This window comes from Crocuta crocuta, unplaced genomic scaffold (assembly GCF_008692635.1).
Source record: "Crocuta crocuta isolate KB4526 unplaced genomic scaffold, BGI_CrCroc_1.0 scaffold186, whole genome shotgun sequence".
Lineage (NCBI taxonomy): Eukaryota > Metazoa > Chordata > Mammalia > Carnivora > Hyaenidae > Crocuta > Crocuta crocuta.
In genome coordinates, this window is record NW_027551569.1 from 8,726,383 (window position 1) to 8,747,894 (window position 21,512).

Consider the following 21,512-nt stretch of genomic DNA (forward strand, 5'->3'; position numbering starts at 1 on the left):
CTTGGAGACAGGTGGGATTTCTAGGGCCCTTTGAGAATGATGCCACAAGCCCTTAGCTGTTTAGCCCACTAAATGTGCCTCTAATGCTTTTGCATGAATGTGCTTTATATAGTTATTGATAATAATGACCAGTGAAACAATCTCTGTGGTTTGCCTCCCACGTGGTATCTGGGTGCCCTAGAGTTTGGCAGCTTTGAGGGAGGATAAGCAGAGCTCTATGACTAGTTGAACCTGCTGCACAATGAAGTGTTGCCCAAGCAAAAGGCACCTATGGCTCACACCATCATTTATTTTTAATGCGTTTTTGTTTGTTTGGTCTTTACCCTTTCTACTCTCTTTCTCTTCTTTGTCTCCTTTGAAGTACATTATAAATGATAAGGGAAAAAGGGAGCCACATGGGTGCCTCCGGAATGCTACTGTGGTCGTCGATTTGCAGATGTCGTAGCGTTAGAAGTAATGCTGGGACAGATGAGAGTTGAACCTGCAGACCACTGCAGAAGGTTTACAAAGCAGGGCTTGGGAAATAAGCTCTGTGAGGAAGCAGTGCCTGGTTAACATGCTTGTCATAATATATGTGTGCAGAGGTTGAATTCTCACTTGCTCAGAATTGGTTCACCCCTTACAGATGAAGTATAATGACTCAGAGCCTCATTCCCTCTACCTGACAAGCTGAGTCTCAGAGTGGGGAGGGGAGGGGAGGAAGAAAGGAGAGAGGGAGAGAAATAGAGAGAGGGAGAAACAGAGACAGAGAGAAGTGAGGGAGAGAGAATAAGTGAGAAGGAATGGATCTGATTGAATGAGAGGCTTCCCAAAGTGAGCTAGTAATATTTTTTTCTCCTCAAATTACTCTTTAGCATGGATGATTCCTATTTCACTGCACTTTGCATAATTCAGCTAAAGCTTCTTACATATTTTTGCAATATGTAAATATTAGAAACTTTATGTGTGTATGAATATAGGGAACTGTTAGAAATTTGAGCCAAATTATTTTTTAATGAATGCCCATGGAGACTTGATTTTGGTGCTATTTCAGACTGGAATTGATCCTATGTATTTTATATAATGTAATTTCTATAAACTAAGCATCAGACCAAAGAGTGCAATTTGCGGTTTGCACTTACTTGCCTGGAAATCATGGATATTTAGGTTTTTCTTTTCTGAGAAATTAGTTTCTAAGAGATCAACACTGATAAATAAGGAAATAAAATATAATTAGGTGTTTATAATTTCACAATGAATAAATAATAGACTAGGTGAGTTCCACAGTTATTTGTATCTGTTTTATTTATATTTTTAGCACATACCTAGCAAGATAATGCTGGGGTTTTTTTTCTGGAGCTGCCATTTAATCAACATTGTGGCTTATCCTAATCCAAATTCAATATTAGTGATGATGAAGTTAAAAACTCTCTTAATAAGGATCATAATATAAGAGATACGTGTCATAGCACTTTGTCCTGTCTTGCCCAGGGTTTGTTGAAAATGAACTGTGTTTTTCTCACTGTGCTGCATATCTGTAGAGTGGCAGTGACTCTGGTAGCTTCTAAGTCACAATCGTAATGTGAGCTCAATCAACAAGGTATATTTAGATATTTTTGTCCCTGAGAGGTTGGAAATACCCATGTGTGTGTGTGAGCAGTTGTATATGAGCATGTGTAGAAAGAGATGTGAGTGTGAAACTGGTTTTTGCCTGGATATTTATCTGTGTGCCTTCTCACTCAAATACTACAAAATTTTGTTTGCTGTCCCTGGAACATTCTCCGTAGCTAGTCCAGGGGTTCTGAGAAGCCATGAGATGTGTTCTACGAGTGGCAGGGGAGTAGTTACTGCTTTCAGATGCTGGCCCTCTCTTTTTTGCTGAGCTCAGTAGGCTGTAGTGTCATTCGCCCCAGCCTCTTGGATGGTCTTCTTTCTGAGAAGCTTCTTAAATCCTGCCAGTTTGCCCCTTCTTCCTATCTTCTGCAATTGCACCCTGAAGCCAAATTCCTATTGTCTGAAAACACTGTTCTGAAGTTAGGTTTCCTGCACATGGTGACCATGTGTTAAATTTTTTTTCAACTTTTACAGATGATTGAGGTCAAATTTGGAAGGAGTTAGAGCTGGATTAGGAATGCATCTTCACACCAAGTCACTATAGGACCAACTAAATAAGCAGGCAGATTTACTGAACCCTCCCGATGGAAGAAATTTCGTAGAACACTCAGGCAGGACTTGGTTTCTAATGATCTGGCTGGGATGAATCATGCACACTGCACCACTTTCTAAATTCATTTTGGTAATTGGAATCTTATAAATGTCCTGTTGATTCATCTCACCCAGGGAGACCCGAGAAGGGTTGTTTTCTCTTCACTCCATAGGGCTATTTAAATAGCAATACAGGTATTCCTTGCTTTAAGGAGGCTGGAGATAAGAAAAAAACCTAAATTTCCAAGCAAATCCTTTACAGAATGATAGTTGACTTTACAAAAGAGTTAAAATGGGCATCTTTACGTACCAAGTGACTATAAGTAAATTTTTTTTACACCAATGTGTCTCTTTGTCTACCCTTGAACTGGGAAGACTGTATCTACTATCTTACTTCTAAAAATTTTAGAAAGTAGTTCTGGGCAAGAGGAGGTCTAGGAGTCAAACTCAGAAATGTGTTACCAGCACTTCCCTTAGAAACTTTTTCCTTTGCCCAATAGTGTGCATTATTTCAGTCATTTCTATGGTAGACAAGAATTAGTATTCTTACAGTTTTATCTGGCAAATGGTTTTTTCAGTTATGAGAGACAGGCAACAGGCAGTGAACCTGTTGTGACAACACAGAGGATTTAGTTTTGGACATAATTTTTGTACCTGCTAATGGCCGCTTGGGTGACTTAACTTCTTGTGCCTCACCCTCCCCAGCTGAGAAATTTCATCCTCTACTTTCCTCTTGAACTTCCGTGATGCCTTGAATTTTGAGCTGAAGTAGCTCTGCAGCTAGCGCCGAAACTAATCTTACTTCTGCATTTTACTGGGGGTGTTAGGAGTTGGAGGTAGGCTGTGCGAGCTTTGGATTTGAAGGTCTTTCCTGGAGGCTGATAACTTTCTCAAGATAGGAACGCAGAAAAATCCCATAGGATTTTTTCAGAGACTTCCAACAGGAGTTTCCAGAACCCACTTGCTACTATTCACTTGTCCAAAGCTATTCCAGAAAATGTCTTCAGAGCTTGGCACAGTGGTCTAAGGGAACTTGAACATAGAAGTAGCTCTTAATAAATATTTGTGGAATGTTGTTGGCACAAAGCGCACATACCACCCTCCATCCCTACCCACAGAGGTGGTTCTGTGTGCACATTTGGCTACTGAATTCCATGCCATGCTCTGGAATGTGCTGACCTTCCTTCCTAGGGAAGATGAAACTACTGGAGTGTTACTATTAGTAGGGCAACTTTTGCTCTGATCTGTCAACACACCCTCACTCTGGGTCTTTATTAAGCAATGACAAACTCAAGAACCCATGGCAGTCACCACAACTGACCACCTCTCTCCTTGAAATCTCTTCCTTTGGCTGCTCTGACTCCATGCTTGCATAGTTTGTATCTATCTCCCTGGCCATCCGTCCCAGTCTCCTCCCTTGGTTCTTTCTTTTCATCATTAAATAGTTGAGTTCCTCTAAGTGCAGGAACTTAGAGGACCTTTTTATCCTTAGAGGATAACTTATAACTATATAACTTAGAGGAACTCCTCAACCTTTTTATCTCCCTTCTGTTCTCTTCTCATCCTGTCTCTTCCTTTTGCTCTTCTCTTCAATAACTTCATTAATTCTCCTGGTTTTGATGACCACCTATTTAGCAACAGCTCCTAAATTTATATGTCTAGTCATGTTTCTCTCTTGAGTTATAAACCCAGATATTTGACTCTCCACTTGACATTTCCACCAGCAGTCTCCCAAACTTCCCAAATTCAACATGTCCCAGACAGAGCAAAGCCCTCTCTCCTTGCTCTGCATCAAGTCCCTTTATGCTTTCTATATTCTTATCTCAGTAATGCTACTCCATAACTCACACAGGTTCTTAGTTCAGACCTTGAGAATATTTCTTATCATCTTTTTCCTCCCACACTCTCAACATTGAAACAGTGGTCAAGCCCTATCAATTATTACTTTAACATTCTGAAAATTCCACCTTAGCTTAACCATCTTCATCTCTCTCCCGGTTGCTGCATCCTTGTCTCTCCTGGTTGCCACATCCTCGTCTCTCTCTCCTGTAGCTTCTAACTGGCTTCCTGGCAGCAGTTCTTGTACCTCTCCTTTCCCCTGCCCCCCCCCCCCAACACATTCTTTTCTTAGACAGCAGCTTCTTCCTTCCTACCTTCCTTTTTGATGATTTAAATCTTTATTTGTTCTTTCCTTATTTAAAAATATCCTTTCAACTTTCTATTTTGAAATGATGATACCTTCATAGAAAGTTCCAAAAATATATTACAGAGAGGTCCCATGCACCCTTTACTCTGTTTCTCCCAGTGGTACCAGCTTACATAACTGTAGTACACTCTCAAAACCAGGCAAATGACATCGATGCAATTATTCACATTTTACTGGTTTTACATGCACACACATGCATGGGTACACATGTGTGTAGATGTATGGCTCTATGCAATCTTACCACATAGGTAACCACTGCTACCATCAAGATACAGACTGTTTCATCACCCCAAAAATCTCTCATGCTAAAGAATGCTCCTTTAAAACACAATGTGATCCAGTCACTGCCTTGCTTAAAACTCTTTAATGATTTTAAAGCCCCAAATCCTTACATAAGGGCTATAGATGCCTGTGTAATCAGGCTCCAGGTACCTCTCCAGCTGCTTCTCACCCTCCCCCCTCCAAATCAGCTAAGTCCTCTTCATCTGTCAGGTATCAGCTTAAAGATCTTTCTTGGATGGTTTCCTTGACATCTGTGACTAGGTGAGGTTCTCCTGTGGTTTGTTTCATTATGATTTTCCTTCATGGAACCTATCATACAGTTGTAAGTAAATAGATATGCATGTAGCTTGTTAATTTGAGTTTTCTCTGCCTGAATTAGAGGGGTTTGGGATGCCGTGCTCACCATTGTATCTTTTTCATCTAATGCAATGACTGGCCTAGCAGGTGCTCAGGGAATGCCAGTTAAGTTAGTGAACAATTATCACAAGCCAGCTGGTTGTGACTGGGATGTGGCCTGAGGCCACAGGACTGGGCAACTTCGACTTGTGTATATGGGAATCTGCTCCGTGGACTTATCTTCAACTTTCCCAAGGGTGCCCTGTCTGAGAACCTGGACATCCACCACCCACACCACTCAGAACCTCAAGCTGGTGTTTTCTCTCTCATTACCACCCCAGTATTCTTTCTGGGAGATTGGAATTGAGAACAACCATGGCCAGTGTTCTTCTTAGACAGATCTTTGAGATGCTTTCAAGAATATCAGCTGGATATTCATCTGGGCTGGTTTCTCTCTGGGTCACTGCCATGGTGGCACTTTGAGAGGGTTATTAATTCAGAGCTGTGGGAGCTTCTAAGTTGGATGGCACCTGGTGAGTCCTTGAAAAACTTTTAGATTTGCCCTCTCTCGATGCTTCAGTGTGTTCCTTGCTAAGTGTCCCCCACGTTCCCCACTGATGAGTCATTTCCATCCCCACTTTTACTCTCTGAGAGGACTCTGTAAGGTTTATATTTGTGGACGCTCATATTTGAAGGATCCTTATGTTGACTGAATAGATAGTATATTCCCAAATGACTACAATGTAACCAGCCCTCTGAATATGTGGAAGGGAGGAAATGGGGGCTTTCTGTTTGGATGTGGCTTTTCCAAGGGGTGGTGCTACCACATGGGGTCCTGACCATCTGTGGAGGGTACTAGGTTGGTGGGACTAGCTCTAACTGGTGTCCCCTCACTGTAGCATCCTTCTTTAGAAGCACATGTTCCCTTATGAGCAAGAAGCAATGCAATGCACTACATGGTGTGTCTGGTGGAGTTGGGAGCTCTGTAAAAGGGTGAACCCCCAGCAGTAGGCAAAGTTCCTAGTTCTTTTGTGACAGAGTCAGTCATGGGCATTACCTTGGGTGCTGTGGGCAGATTCCTGCAAAACCTGGGAACGTCACCCAAGTTTCTCTTCCCTGCCAAATGGAAGGCCAAGGGTCTTCACATTCTGTGGCTCATAGCTGCTGTCTCAGGGCTGGCATCTCTCTTTTGGGTGCACCATGGCTGTAAAGAGAGTCCAGCCCTTCATACCAAGCCTCGGGTGATGGTCCACTGGGACTGTGTACTTTAAGGTCACAGCTTAATGTCCATCCCTGATTCACTAATGCTTCATTTAACATGATACTTGGGATGGAGAAGAGTAAGGACCAGTGGATAGACCTGGTCATTGTGATGCTATGCTACACATCATTGCCCTGCCTGCCAGGCCACTCTCCTCCATGGTTCCTGTCACTGTGCAGGGCATGGGCTTCTACTAGTCTCCTGGGCGTGGGCATGGATTCTTTAGATAGCAGTGCAGTGTTGTCTTACAATGCCCCTGAACTCTGCCCTGGGAAAGCTCACACATTCCCTTTGGCCTCCTCCCTGTGCCTGGAGATGGTGTGAATGTGAACAACTGTGCAGGTTGGAAGGCCCAGCTCCAAACAGCTCTTATGTGTTGCTCCTGTCATGGTTGATGCTGTGGTTTGGGTCAAAATGATGGTGACTTTCATGGTGCTGCCTTGTGCAGTACACTCCACAATTTCCCTTCTCTTCCTCTCAGATCACCACTTTCTGTCCTCATTGACCAGTTATACCTTCAGGGGGACATGGCTCTTAGGGCAAGAGGACATGGATGGCATCTATCCCTGGTAAAAGGGTTAATGCCAGTATCTCTCTTGAGCCTCGATCTGATGTAACGGCAGGTGGTTGTGAGGGGTGTGGGTAGGGTTCCAGTTTTTCCCCAGCCTGTGCTACCTGCCCTTCCTCTAAGTTGGGCATAAATGTGTTTTCGGTTAAAATGGTGTTGAAGGGTGACAGGTCAGATCCTCTGGCCCTTATGCTGCCACTTCTGCTTCTTGCAGGTCACCCAACGTGCCTACAGTTCACCTTGAACATGACTGAGGCCGTCAAGACCTACAAGTGGCAGTGCATAGAGTGCAAATCCTGCATCCTGTGTGGGACCTCGGAGAATGACGTGAGTTTGGGACTTCCCTTGTAGGAGGGAGAACTCCAAGGGTCGGGGAATCCTTAGAGGTTGGAAAAGAAGGAAGGACTCTTGTGACTGGGCTCCTGGGGAAAATGTCAGAACCCCTCCCCACCCAACAGGGACCGTGGGTGCTCTCTGTGCCTGTGGAGGGGGAGGTGCAGGAGGTGACAGCCAGAGGCCACCTCACTGGCCACTTGCCTCGAGGGTTCAGTGACAGACAGTGGTGCCCAGTACTTGTGGTTGGGATGTGCCTGACCATTTACACCATGTTCCAGAGTATGTGATCTCACTGGGTCTAAATGTTAACTGTCATAAATGCAGAATAAGAAAAATACTTTTTGTTATAGGCAATTTCAAACTTAAACAAAGGTATAGAAAATAATGAAACTGATATAGCCTACCACCAGCTTTAGCTATGATCAATATTGTCCAATCTTGTTTTATAATTACTCCCACATCATCCCAGTCATAATATCACTTTACCTGTACATATTTCTTCTGTTTCTCAAAAAGATAAGGACTTACTATTTATTTATTTATTTGTTTATTTATTTATTTATTTTACATTTAGAGTACTGTACTGTATTTATAAACAAAACAACAGCCATGTACCAGTGGATGCACACAGTAAGGACTTACTGTTTAACAAAAATGACAAAAATGTTAACATAACTAAAAAAGAATCAATGATTCCTTAATATAATCAAATATCCAGCTAACATTCCTATTGCCACAATTGTCTTGAATGTTGTCTTGCCTTAAATTGTCTTAAATGTTTTTTATTGTAGCTCATTTATTTGAATTGGGATCCCAATAAGGCTCAGACATTGCAATTAGTTGATATGTTCAGTAGAGTTTCCCAGGACTGTATTTTTACTGACTGCATCCCTGTAGTCGTGTCTGATATCTTCCTCTGTCTCTTACATCTCTTGTATATTGGTGCTTAGAACTAGAATCCTGATTAAATTCAGGCTCACTCTCTCTCTGTCTGTTTCTAATATTAAAAATATATATTATAATATAGTAGATATGGGAATATATCACACACACAACATATCTCAAGGCTACTTCATAAATAGCGTGTATTCTTTTATCAGGAAGTATGTAATGACTGGGATATCTCTTTTTGTGAAGGTAGCAGCTATTGATGATCTTCAACTAGATTGACTATTTTTTAAATGTTTTATTATTTTTGAGAGAAAGAGAGAGAGAGAGAGAACGAGCGAGCACAAGTGGATGAGGGCAGAGAGAGAGGGAGAGGGGGAATCCTAAGCAGGCTCCATACTGTTAGTGCAGAGCCCGAAATGAGGTTTGAACCCATGAACTGTGAGACCATAACCTAAGCCAGAATCAAGAGGCCCAACCACTGAGCCGCTCAGGCACCCTTAGATTGACTATTTCATTAGAAGTTGCAATTAGTGATATTCTTATTTTATAATTTCTTCTTTGTTTACTAGCTGGAGTAATTCTGCAAAGAGAAACTTTTCCAACCTCATATTTGGTTACTCTCAGGTTTAGATTATGTAGAAAAGGTAGGATTAATGCTTGGTTCTTTCCCTTTATTTATCAGTTTTCAAAATCATAAGGTAGTTTCAACACCTATTCATGATAAAAAAAAAACTCAAGAAAATTGGAATTGTGGAATATTTCTTAATATGATAAACTTTTTATACCTTAGAACCAAATCCATTATTCTATTTAATGGGGAAACACTAGAGGCATTTCTACTAAGATCAGAAACCAAGTAAGGATGCCACTATATCCATGACTGTTTACCATTATTCTAGACATATTCGCTAATGTGATTAGACAAGAGAAGTCAACTACTGGTATCAGAATGGTAACAAAGTAGCAAAACTCTAATTAAAAAAATAGAATAGTATATTTGGAAAACCCTACAGAATCAAGATAAAGTTACCTCAAACATTAAAGGTAGCAGGATATAAAATTATACAAAAATTAATAGCCTTCATATGCACAAATAACAGCCAATTAGAGGATACAATAGTAGAGCAATCCCAGTTACAATAGCAACAAGGAAGAAATAACTTAGAAATAAACTTAACAATAATATGCAAGTCCCAGGAAAAAAAGGTTTTTTGGAAAAAATGTTTGAAACACTTAAAAAAATTTTTTTAATGTTTATTTATTTTTGAGAGAGAGAGAGACAGAGTGTGAGCAGGGGTGGGGCAGAGAAAGAGAGGGAGACACAGAATCTGAAGCAGGCTCCAGACTCAGCTGTCAGCACAGAGCCCGATGTGGAGCTCAAACTCCTGAACCATGAGATCATGACCTGAGCCAAAGTTGGCTGCTTAACCAACTGAGCCACCCAGGTGCCCCTGAAACACTTTTGAAAAACACACAGAAGTAGACTTGAGCAAATGAAAATACATTTTTGCGATCTTCAATAGAATGACTCAACATTCTTCCTGAGTTAACTTACAAATTTAATTCAAGCCCAATGAAAACACCAAACAAGCTCTTCAATGAAATTAGACAAATTGATACTAAACTTCATATGGAAAAATAAACATGCAAGAATAGTGAAGAAAACACTGAAAACAACAAATTATGAGTGGAGACTAGCCCTACCAGTTATTAAAACATACTATAAAGCCTCTAATTAAAACAGTATAGACAAATAGACCAATGGAATAGAAAATAAACCCATTAGATTGACTCAGCTATCTATGGACATTTTAGTATTAGGATAAAGGTTGCCTCTAAAATTACATTTTCATGAATGGTGCAGACACATTAGGATAATCATTTGGGAAAAGATAAAATTAGGTCCGTATCTCATATAAGCTATAAGAACAGTCTGTAAGTGGACTGGGGATCTAAATATAAAAAATAAAACCATATTAGTATTAGAAGAAAACATGGGTGAATGCCCCTTTAGTCTATTATAAGGAAAGATTTTCAGTGACTCAGAATTAAGAAGTAATAAAGGAAAATATTGACAAATTTGGCCACATAAAAATTTGCATGGCAGGATTGCCTGGGTGGCTCAATAGGTTAAGCATCTGACTCTTGATTTTGGCTCAGGTCATGATTTAACTGTTCATGGATTTGAGCCCTGCATCAGGCTCTGTGTTGATAGTGTAGAGCCTGCTTGGGATTCTCTTTCTTTGTCTCTCTCTCAAAAGAAATAAACATTTAAAAATTTGCGTAGTAAAAAACATGATAAAGTAAAAACACAACTAACAAACTGGGAGGAAATATTTTTAGCATATACCACAGACAAAGAGCTAATACCCCTAATATATAAAGCACTCTTAAAATTTGAGGGATAACGGATGAGAGACCTGATAGAAAATAGGAGGTGGAAGGGTTGGGCTAAATGGGGGATGGGCATTGAGGAGGGCACTTGTTAGGATGAGCACTGGGTGTCATATGTAAGTGATGAATCACTAAGTTCTACTCCTGAAACCAGTACTACACTGTATGTTAAGCTTGAATTTAAAGAAATAGATTAAAAAGAAAGAAAATGGGTAAGGACATGAAAGAAGATTCACAAAAGATGTAAAAATAAACCTTAAGCATTTGAAAAAAACATAGTCTGAACACATTCATAATTAAGAAAATTCAAATAAAAAAACCCTGGGATACTATTTCTTGCCTGTAAAACTGGGAAAGAAGAGTATGAAACACATTCTGTTGATGAAGCTGTGGGAAAATTGGCACCCTCATACATTGCCAGTGGGAATGCAAAGTGGTACCATTCTTTTGTAGGGACATTTAGCAATACCTACCTAACACAACTACTATGCACTTACCTGCAGACTCAGCAATCTCATCTTTAGGAATCTACCATGAAGATATACTTACAACACTATGAAAATACGTGTGCATGAGGTTATTCATGGGTGTTTTGTTTATAATTATAAAATATTGGAAATGACCTAAATGTTCATATGCAAAAGAACGGTTGGATAAATGATGGCACAGCCATCACTGGAATACTTGATGCTATAAGAAAACAAAGTGAGGCAGATTTTTATAAATTGATATGGAATAATTTCCAGTGTACTCCCAAATTTAATATTATTAAATGAAAAAGCAAAATCAAAACAGTATCTATAGTATGGCGCCATCCTTACAAGAAAGGCATAGGAAAAGATATATATCTGTTTACTTGTATAAAAGAAATACAGGAAGGATAAATAAGAAACTAAAGAGAATGGTTTCCTACAGCAGTGGGAGGGAATGAGGAAGAAAGAATAGGGAAATAGGGGCATGATGGCATTTCTCTGAGAATGTCTTTTTGTATAGTGCTGACACTTAGGACCAAGGTATTGTTGTACATAGCCTATTATAGGTAAATACAAAAATCAGCTGGGATGTGGGAGGGACTGAAGCTGGTATATGAACAGTAGCAAATGAACCTAATGTAAATAGATAGCATAACCATACTAAAGGGTGGGGAGGGAAAGAACTAACTTTAATAACTTTTGAAAGCAGTATGTGACTATGTATTTTCAGACTAAAGGTAGAAAAACTACATAAATATTATACCCTAGTTAGTAAATTTGTTTCCTACAGGCATATAAGTTAGTCATTCTGAAACTACTTTATGTGTGTACAGGTCCGAATTGATAAGTATATATTGTGGTAATGAGAGCCGGTTTTCTCCATGTCGGAGAAAGAAGAGTCAAATGAAGAGGGAAGACTAGACTAAATCCTCTGGTGTTGGCATGGAATAGGGGGTGTCAGTATAAATTTATAATTTTTGACATAACATTTTGTGTTTATATATGCTTATATATTTTATATAAGTATGTATATATATATGTGTATGTATATATGTGTGTATATATATGTGTATGTATATATATATGTATATATANGATAGATACAGAAATAAATTCAGGTGTGTGCATATGTGCCTACACATACATTTATTTCCTAATTCTGTTGGCTGGGAGAGCCTGAAAGCAATGACAACACAGAAGCAATGAGGATCCATGGTACCCAGATATTGGTTTCTAAATACCATTATCCAGTAAAAGGAATTAGGAGCCCTTGGATAAATGGCTGATCCTAGGGCTGGAAATACAAGAAAAGCCTGGAGCATCCTGTGGTACTAGAAAGTAGGGAAGTGCTCAAAAATTGATAAAGCCTAAAGAACACAGGAACTAACTTGAAGGAACTCCTAATGGTAAATCTGGGATAATTTGAGCCACAAGGTGAATAATGATAGTGCTGCATTGTAATCCAAAGAACAAAATCCATACTGCTATTTAAAAATTCAAATGAATAAATAGGGAAGAGTTAAACTCTTTCTCAGAGTAGAATTCCAATTAATAAATGGAGAGGGAAGAGAGAAATCACCGAAAGGCAAACATCACTGTTTTGGGTTGTTGTAAGCAAGAACAATTGATGCCAAAATTAGTGGGCAAAAGTATGGTCAGAAACAGAATATTTGCATAATCCCAAAGTATCTCCCCAACCAGATTACTTATTAATACATTACAAAGGGAAAAATTATAACTTCATAGTGGAAAAACTGGCAGACACTACCTAAACTATTTGATCAAAGTAGCATTACTAGTAACAAGACATATTGGTATCAATGCCCTGATATGATGCACTAAGAAGGGCACAGCATCCCTTTTGTAGTATCCTTGCCCAAAGTACATACTCTCAATCTTCTATTGAAAAAAGATCAGACAAACTCAAATTGAGTGACATTCTACAAAATCACTGGCCTAGATTCTTCAAAAGCATCAAGGTTGTGAAAGATAAACTGAGAAGCTGTCACAGATTCAAGGGCACTAAGAAAATATGACAACTAAATACCATGTGAGATCCTGGATTGGATGTTGGGAAAAGAGACAGAAGTGGGAAAACTGGTGAATTTCAAATGAGGTTTGCAGATTTGTCAGTAGTTTTATGTTAATGGTAATATCCTGCTTTTCATGATTGTGCTATCATAAAGTAAGATGTTAACACTAAGGGAAGCTGAGTAAAGTGTGTACAGAAAGTCTCTGTACCATTCTGCAACTTTCTCTAAGACTAAAATTATATCAAGATAATAAACCAAAAAATAATGGGATGTTTCCCTAGCATCTTCCAAAGGTGAAAAGTTTTTTTTTTTAATAAATAGTATCTTTATGAACCCAAGAATTTAGATATATTTTATTTGTTTCAATCCATTACAGTTAAAATTGTCCTATATTTGGCCAGTGAGAATGTAATCAGGTTGGATCTTGATTCCTTTCAACATGACCCCAATAGTATTTGATGGTTTCCTTGCTTTCCAATATGTGAAGATATTTATACATTTCATGCCCTGGACCTGGAACCAGCCATTTCTTCAGGGACTTCTGGTTCATTTCAGTGGGTGATGATCTTTAGAGAACATAATAGGGATGCTAGGGGTCTTATTTTTACCTCATTAGTCATTGTTTTGGGGCATTTTAAATGGACAGAGCTAGAAAATATGAATGCTGAATTTGTATGGATACTTGGAATTTGTATTGATACGTGACTAACTATAGGGTTTTTACTTAACTTCCTTGATCTTACATCTGTATTTTCTTTCAAGCATGTCAAAATTCTTGCTTCTCAGTAACAAGATAATCACTCATTTGTTACATACAAGTTTCACAATATTAATTCCAGTATTACCACCAAAAATAGGATTACTGAAAGGAAATATATTTATATATATACACATACACCCACACTTATTTTTGTTCTTAAGACTAAGATGATGACTAAGGATGTACAGTCAAACTACCTGATTTAGAGTCACTTGGAATAGTTACTTTCTATGTGGTTATGCCATCAACTCATACATAATTAGATTCACTTGTTTCATTTTTCTTTTGTTTTTAGGGAAATTACAGTGTGAATTTTGTTTTGTGACTAGGCAAAATATTTACTGGTTCCAGAATGAAGTCTATTAAAATAAACAGACTATTCAAGAAAATCTGTCTTCTATTCTTACTCTTTCACACTATTCCCTCACCCTGCTCATAGGTGACCATTTAAACAATTATGGCTTATCTTTTCATTCTATTTAAATATAACATTATATGTATATGTGTATGAATCCATAAGAATTCATGTGTATGACTCCATATGCATAATGAATCCAGAAAAAATGCATTTTCTTGGAAAATAGTAACAAACACACCTGTTTTCCTCACCTTGCTTTTTCACTGGATTTCTTTCAGATGACTCTACCACAATATAGAGACATAATCTTCATTTCTTCCTATAGCTGCATAGTTCTTCATTAGTTTATTCAAGCAGTCTTTTATTGATAGACATTTGGGTTGGATCTGGTCTTTGGCTTTACAAACAGTGTTAATACAGAGGCTTCTCATTGACGTGGCAGAGCTGGAGGGGAGGAATCAAGGAGTGACGCTGCTTGGGAAGTAGGGTCCCTCTTGCATAGTCAGGGATTTACCGTACACATCCCAGAATGGGATTCCCACTCTACTGGAACTGGTTCTCTGGTACTTGGGAGTAAGACGTTCTTGAGTTATGTTTTTCATGGGGGTTAGCATGAGCTGGCTGTTCTGGGTGGATCTGACAAGCAGTTATCCTGAAAAGCACATGGAAAAGCAGAGAATGTGGTGCCAGTCAAGAGTCAATCCATCAAAAACGTATTTAAATCCAGAGACGCCTGATTTCCCTTTGGAAAGTCTAATACACTGTGTTCTACCTACTCGCATTTCTTGTGTCAGCACTACAGTAGGAGACTTTAGTAATACTGTTTCTAACAAGTCTCTCCCTATTTTCTGTCCCCATCCTAACTTGTTCCTTCTTGTCTTATTCCTAAATCATATTGTCATATAGCTTCCTTCAGCTCCAAAATAATGGTGTATGTAGCTTTTTTGGAGTAACCCACATTGTCCTGGTTTTCACCCTAACTCTCTGACTGCTGCCTTAGTCTCCTTTTTCTGCCTTGTCCCTTAAAGTTGGTATTCCCAAGGGTCCTGTTTTTGGCCTTTATCTCAGTAACCTTTTTGGAGTCCTTGATATTTCAGAAAATTCAATGAAAGGTATGGACTTACTCTTTTCTCTGAAAAATGTACATTTGTGCATATAATTTCAAAGTTGTTCATATAATTTCAAGAAGTTCATGGACACCCCTCCATGAGTTCAAGTTCAAGGACATCTATAACATACTCTGGGCTTCCTCTCTTAGGATGTCCATTGTCATCTAATCACCAGTGACTCCCAAATCCATATCTTGTGGTAAGGCATCTCTCCCGCTGTCCAGCTGCCTCCAGGGCATCTCCACTGCATGATCTGTGGGTGTATAGAACCTGTCTCTAGCAAGGTTGCCTTCTATACCCCATGGATCTACTCTTTTGCCCATGTCTCAATGGGTGTCTGTATCATCTGGCTTGCTGACCAAGCTACAACCTAGTAACATTCTTGATTTCTTTATCATTTTCTACATCTAATCAATACCTTTCAAATGAGAACAGGACCCTTACCTTTTCTCCATGCCACAACCCGAGTTCAGAGTTCACCTCTCACTCGGGTGGTGGTAGTAACATCCTACATGGTCTTCCAGCCTGCAGAACCAACCTCTTCCACCCAGGTATCTATTCTTACACAGCAGCTAGTGAGATCTTTCTAAATTCCATGTGTGACCAGTCACTCCTCTGTTGCTAACTCTTCAAACCTTCCCGTTTCACCATTGAAAAGTGTTAGTATGATTAAAAAAAAGAAAAAGTCTTCCATGATATCTCCTGCCTTATTGCTTGCTCACTGGGGTTTCCAACTTCAGTATCTACTTTTTCCAGGATCTCTGTACTGAGGGGTATCAGGGTGAGATTTGATACAAAAATAGTTTTCCAAATGTCTTATAAGCCATCCAAGCAGGTCCAAAGAATAGAGCTGAACCTGGATAATGAATACCATATCACAAATGCATAGCTACTGTGTGCAAGTTCTGAAAGAGATGTAGAGATGAGTTCAGACATGGTTTTGCTCCAAAGATCTTACAGTCTGTAAAGGAAAGGGTAAAGGAGGAATATTCCAAAAGGAACTATTCCAGAAAACAATTATGTGTACATGTCTACCATATACCTGGCTTTGTGGCATAAAGCAAAATGCAATTAAATGTCATAAGAGAGGGAACTATGGGGATGCAAGAGACGAGAGAGAACTTCCATTGGATGTAGATTAGTGACATCTCTGTAGAACAGAATTGCTGAAAGACTTGAGGTGGGTAGGGAATGATCCAGAAGAGCAGGGGTCAGGGGCTGGGAGAGTGTCCAGGAGCAGGAGCAGAGGTGTATACTGCATCCTTGGAAGTTAACACAGCACTGAAGCGTTTTATTTTCACCTGAGCTCCAGCCTCCAGCCCCTGATGAGGCTTTTGGGATCTGAAAAGTGTCATTACATCACATGTCTTTCTCTATATTGCCACACTGAAATTCTGCAAAGTTTCTGAGGTGTCGTAGATGTTACCATCAAGTTGGTTGTTGCCCATTTCACAGATGGAAAAGGTGATGTTAAGAGAAATTCAATTAAAAATTTCAAACATTTAAAGTTCTTTCAATGCACTAGGCAGTCACCATGGGGAACACAGAAATGCATGAAAGTGTTTTTCTGCCTTACGGAGACAGGGTTATTGGCTAAAGGAGTTCAGAAGACTAAGGTAATCTCTTTAAGCTTGAATGTGAGGTGGTAGTCAAGGAAGGCTTCTTGAAGGAGGTATGATTTGAGCAGAAGCCTAACGTGGGGGTAGAGTTTGCATAGTTTGGGAGGCAAAGGAGAATTTCCAGGTATGGGCAAAGCACAAAGCATATTCAGGAGACAGTGGAGACTTCAAATGGGGCCTGGAAAGGGGCATCCGGGAAGGTGAATCTGCACAGAAAAGGCTGGAGGAGTAGCTGAGGGTGGGACACTGGCCTTAAATAATTCACTGTCTCTTTCTTCCTCTTCACCTATTCTGTATTCCACCAGGACCAGCTACTCTTCTGCGATGACTGTGACCGTGGCTATCACATGTACTGTTTAAATCCCCCAGTGGCTGAGCCCCCAGAAGGTAATGACGAGGTGACAGTAGCCACAACAGCTACTCCTACCACTTGCTGAGCACTCACTATGGTTGAAGGCCTGCACCGAGGCCTTTACATGTCTTGTCTTGTTTAATGATCACAGTCCGATGAAGTAGGTACAGCCACTGCCATTTCACAGATGAGGACACTGAGCATGGTTCCACCCCCTGAAATAACAACTTGAGGGCCAAGGAGATGTTTCCGGGACATGTGGCTGAAGTGGTGGGAGGGGTAAGCTTCCCCGGGGAACGGACGCAGGCCTGGTTGCTGCCAAGGAATGAGGGTCTTTACAACAGTTCAGCTGATCGCCTCTGAGCACTTAACTGTTTTCTGAGCAGCACTTAGTCTCTGCTGAGCTGCAGGCTCTGGCCCATTTTCAGGCCTGGGACTCAGTCTCCGAACTGTGAGGGTCAAAAGAGAAACGGGCTTGCAGGAGTTAGGGCCAGGGGGCGGGGCTTGAGGGGGGGGGGAGTCTGCTGGTAACGCCATCTTGTTTCCTGCAGGAAGCTGGAGCTGCCACCTGTGCTGGGAACTGCTCAAAGAAAAGGCCTCAGCCTTTGGCTGCCAAGCCTAGGGCCCCAGGTTGCTGGAGAGGCTGAGGCGGAGCCCAGTTCAAACCAGATCAAGCCCCCACTCCCACGTATCCAGACAGACCCAACTGTAAGGAAAACCTGTGACCACAGAGGGCATGGCCACGTAGAACAAGAGGGTGAGGTGTCTGCTTACCTCCTACGCACAGGTTCCGGTACTTCAGCCGCCCCCTCCTTGTTCCTGCCGGAAGGATCTTGCACTTTTGAAGAACACCCCTAGCCCCGGCCCTCCGGAACCCCCTCACATTTACCCCAGCACTGAGGCCCTCTCACTGGCTCCCATTTTAAGGGAAGCCGCTTTGTGACCACCTATCAGTCTTTCATGTGTAGTTTGGTGTTTTCTATCTATTGTGTTACAAGAAATCTTCACATAGCCTCCCGCCTCCTGCTTCGGCTTTTCATCCTGAACTCAGCAGAGGATCAAAAGGCTGTGGAGAAGTTGTTATTTATTACAAGCCTCCCCAGAAACTTCTAGACTCAGAGTCGGGAGGCCATCTTGACGATGAAAATCCCTTTTTGTTCCTTGGTCTCTGTGAAGAAAAAAAGCGGTTTTCTGGACCCCCAGCAGATACCTAGTGGTGTCTACAGCCAGGGCGGTCTCTTGATGGGGGTTGGGGAGGGAAGTAGCAGTGACGAGGGGTGGGCAGAAACATTGGGGGGAAAATTATGAGGCCCTGCCCCAGCCAATCAGTGTATTTGTTATCCATCGGGAGTGGCTTTGCAAGGGATCAGGCTTTGCAGTTCCTTGACCTTCCGAGCTGGGACATCCATGAGGTGAGACGAGCCATGGCCAATGGCACGGGACGTACTTAAGGCTCTGCCTCCCAACCAGCCTGGGTCTGGGTCTTTCCCTGGTGAGACTAAAGAGCCAGGAAAGTGGGTGCAGGCTGCCCAGTCCAGAATCTAAACATGGGTACAAAGGACTGGAGCGTTGAGCAACCTTTCAGTATGGATGTGGCACCACGAATTTCTTTTCCCAAGTAATTTCTTCCTTCTACACAGTGTATGTTTGCCACTGTCTCCTGACACCTGGCTCTGGAGATTTCAGGATGGGGAAGAGATGATTGTCACCTAAACAAATAATGTTTGGGGAATGTGATTATTTATGATCATGGTGGCAACGAGGCAGAATCCTCAGCTTGAGGACTGCTCTTGTCCCCTAAGCTCCCCAGTACATGCTGGACTCTTGTTTTCAAAAAAATGTTTTGAGAAGAAAGAGGTGGGAGGCTGAGCTTCCGAGAAATCTGTGTTGGAAGTCAGCCCCGAGGGCTGGAGCGGATCGGGCTGCCTTTGAATCTGTGCAGCAGTGGCAACGGCAGCAGCACACAATAACTGACACATTTCTGGAAAACTCATTTGCCCAAAGGGCAGGTCTCGGTGAGTGGGACCCTCGCGCATGCTCGGCTTCCCTGAAATCAGCCCCATCTCTGTGGTCCGGCTGTGGACAACAAAGGCCGAGGCTATTTTTAGTCCTTCAGCTCCTGAAGAAGGCCCTGGAGACTTGGGCTAGTTGGGCCACTTCTGCCCAGCTGCAGTGTTAGCTCCGCGACTTGGCAAGAGCCTCCCTCCTGGGCTAATTGCTCTTGGCCAGTGGACCTGGGACAGCCTGGCATGGAGCCGAGCTGCGTTGGTCTCCCCCAGTCCTTTGCAGAGTGACCTGTGGCAAGAGATGGGGGGTCATTCTCCTGCAGAGGCCCGTGGGTTCCAAAAGAGCTATGTGTATACATAATGATCTTGTTTAAAGGGCCCTGTCCAGATGGGATTTTCATCTTCCTTATAAGATACTTCCTTCCCCTGCTGTTTGGCGAACCTGGTTTTGGATTCTGGAGGTCCAGGGAGGGTTTGGGAAGCTGCTGTGTTGTCATGTCACCTGTTACCTAGACGGGTCACACCAGAGGGGCGGGTTTCCTCTCCTGACTGCTCTGGCTCTCTGTCCTCCCACAAAACCCAAAGCGGGGTGTCCCCAAAGGCTGATGATTGGTTTTGAAAATCACTTTGACTTAATTTTAGGAAAAAAGTTACCAGAATGTTCCCAAAAGGTGTAGTGGCTTACATGTTAAAAAAGGAAGTCCAAAACCCAAAAGTGTGGCCCCACTACTTGACAGGCCCTCTTTGGAGAGTGTGCAAATTTGTTCCAAACCTCGACACAGATGAGGGGGTGGCCCTACTCCACCTCCAGCCCCGCCTGCTGCCCATAGAAGCTGTGGGGAGGACTTGACAAGGGAAGGTGCTGTGAGCCTGTGGGGGGGGGGGGGCCAGGGAGTGCTCAGAGCTCTAGAAAGGACATTAGGAAGGTCCAGAGTTCCCTTCCCAGTTTCATTCCCTGTAGGATGGGTCCAACCTGATCCTCTTTGGGGATCTCAGTTTCCCCATCTGGAAAGTGGGGATAGCAAAGCCAGCTTGGGAGATGGCACTTTCAGGGTACTGCAAAAAGACACAATCTCTAGAGTCCATTTATCACTTTCTGTATTGAAACAGAGAAAGTGATGGCAAACTTCAAATTGGTCTTTCTGTGAGCCCCAGAGGACCAGCTAGAATCATGGGGTGCACGTGGATGATCTGAGTTCCAGTTTTGTCTTTGTTACTCAGTAGCTGTGTGACCTTGGGCCAACCACTTAACATCTCTGAACCTCAGTTTGCTCGCCTATGAAATAGAGATAATAATACCTGCCCTGCCTGTTGCACAGTGACATTGGGAGACCTAAATGGCATAATGTTATATGAATAACCCCTGGCAAGCAGGGCAAGGAGGGATCCGAAATGCTTTCTACGTCCCCTTCTCGTGTGAATTAGCTAAGTTTAGACACCTTCTCAGAATCTCCCTTTTGACCAAAATGGGTTTATGTTTTAGGGGCCAGGCTGCCTGTGGTCAGGGCCAGTAGGCCAAAGCTGTGGCAAGGAAACCGGGACCATGCGTGGGTCTCCTCTTGGTGAGGCTGAGGGATTTACCCTGGTGCTGGGGATTTCAGAATGAAGATACTTGAGATACTCCTTTTTGCAAGACCATTGAGGCCTAGAATGGGGCACCAACTTCTGGAGAGGGCTGTCATTCAGTTCCATGTGACATTCCCTTAAACACTAGAAAACTCTGCTGCTTTCTAGCTGGTTGACCTTGGGCAAATGACTCGGCCTCTTGGAGGCTCATTTTGCACATCTGTGAGGTAGGGTGATGCGGCCTGGGCAGCCGGGCTGTTGCAAGGATTAGCGGCGGTGCTGGTGAGGATCCCGGCGTGGGGCCTGGCACCACAGAGGCCCCCCGCTGTGGCGTCTCGTCCCTGGGCGTAGAGGCCACCGAGTGGAGATAAGGATGCTCGTGGCTGCCAGCTCAGATCCCTGGGAAGAGCCAGAGTGCTTTGGCCCCACTGCACCCTGATATCGTGGCTCGAGTTGGCCAGAGAGGAGGTGGGGCTGCAAGATCCAAGCTGGAAGTTGAAACCCTCTGTTTCTGAAACCCTGCTCATCGGGCCTGCAGCACATCCAGCCCAGGCAAAGGGGGTGAGGAAATCCAGACAAGGCCTCTGTCAGGAGACTTACATTCTGATTTCCTTTTCAACCCTCCCACTGACTCATAGCACCTAGAGCAGGAGCCCAAGTCCCAAAGCATCTTGTCATTGCCCCAGGGCCAGGTGGGAAGTCCTGGCTGGCTGCGAGGGGCAGTTGCTTGGGGTGGGGGTGGGGAGCCTGGGGGGGCAGCCCAGACGTGTGACTAGAA

General features: G+C 42.3%; 1 protein-coding gene across 8 annotated transcripts in view; it reads left to right on the forward strand.

Annotated features, from left to right (window-relative positions):
- Positions 1-18,352, forward strand: part of DPF3 (double PHD fingers 3) — a 252,461-nt gene extending 234,109 nt beyond the window's left edge. For 7 of the 8 annotated variants that reach the window (XM_077750840.1, XM_077750841.1, XM_077750842.1 and 4 more), the window contains exons 9-11: positions 7,052-7,164; positions 17,116-17,197; positions 17,714-18,351. In XM_077750840.1, coding sequence (XP_077606966.1) covers positions 7,052-7,164; positions 17,116-17,197; positions 17,714-17,784 — 266 coding nt within the window. In that variant the 3' untranslated portion in view covers positions 17,785-18,351. Of the gene's footprint in view, positions 1-7,051; positions 7,165-17,115; positions 17,198-17,713 lie in introns of all 8 variants that reach the window. The other variant, XM_077750838.1, reaches the window with a different exon arrangement.
- The last annotated feature ends 3,160 nt before the right edge of the window (positions 18,353-21,512 follow it).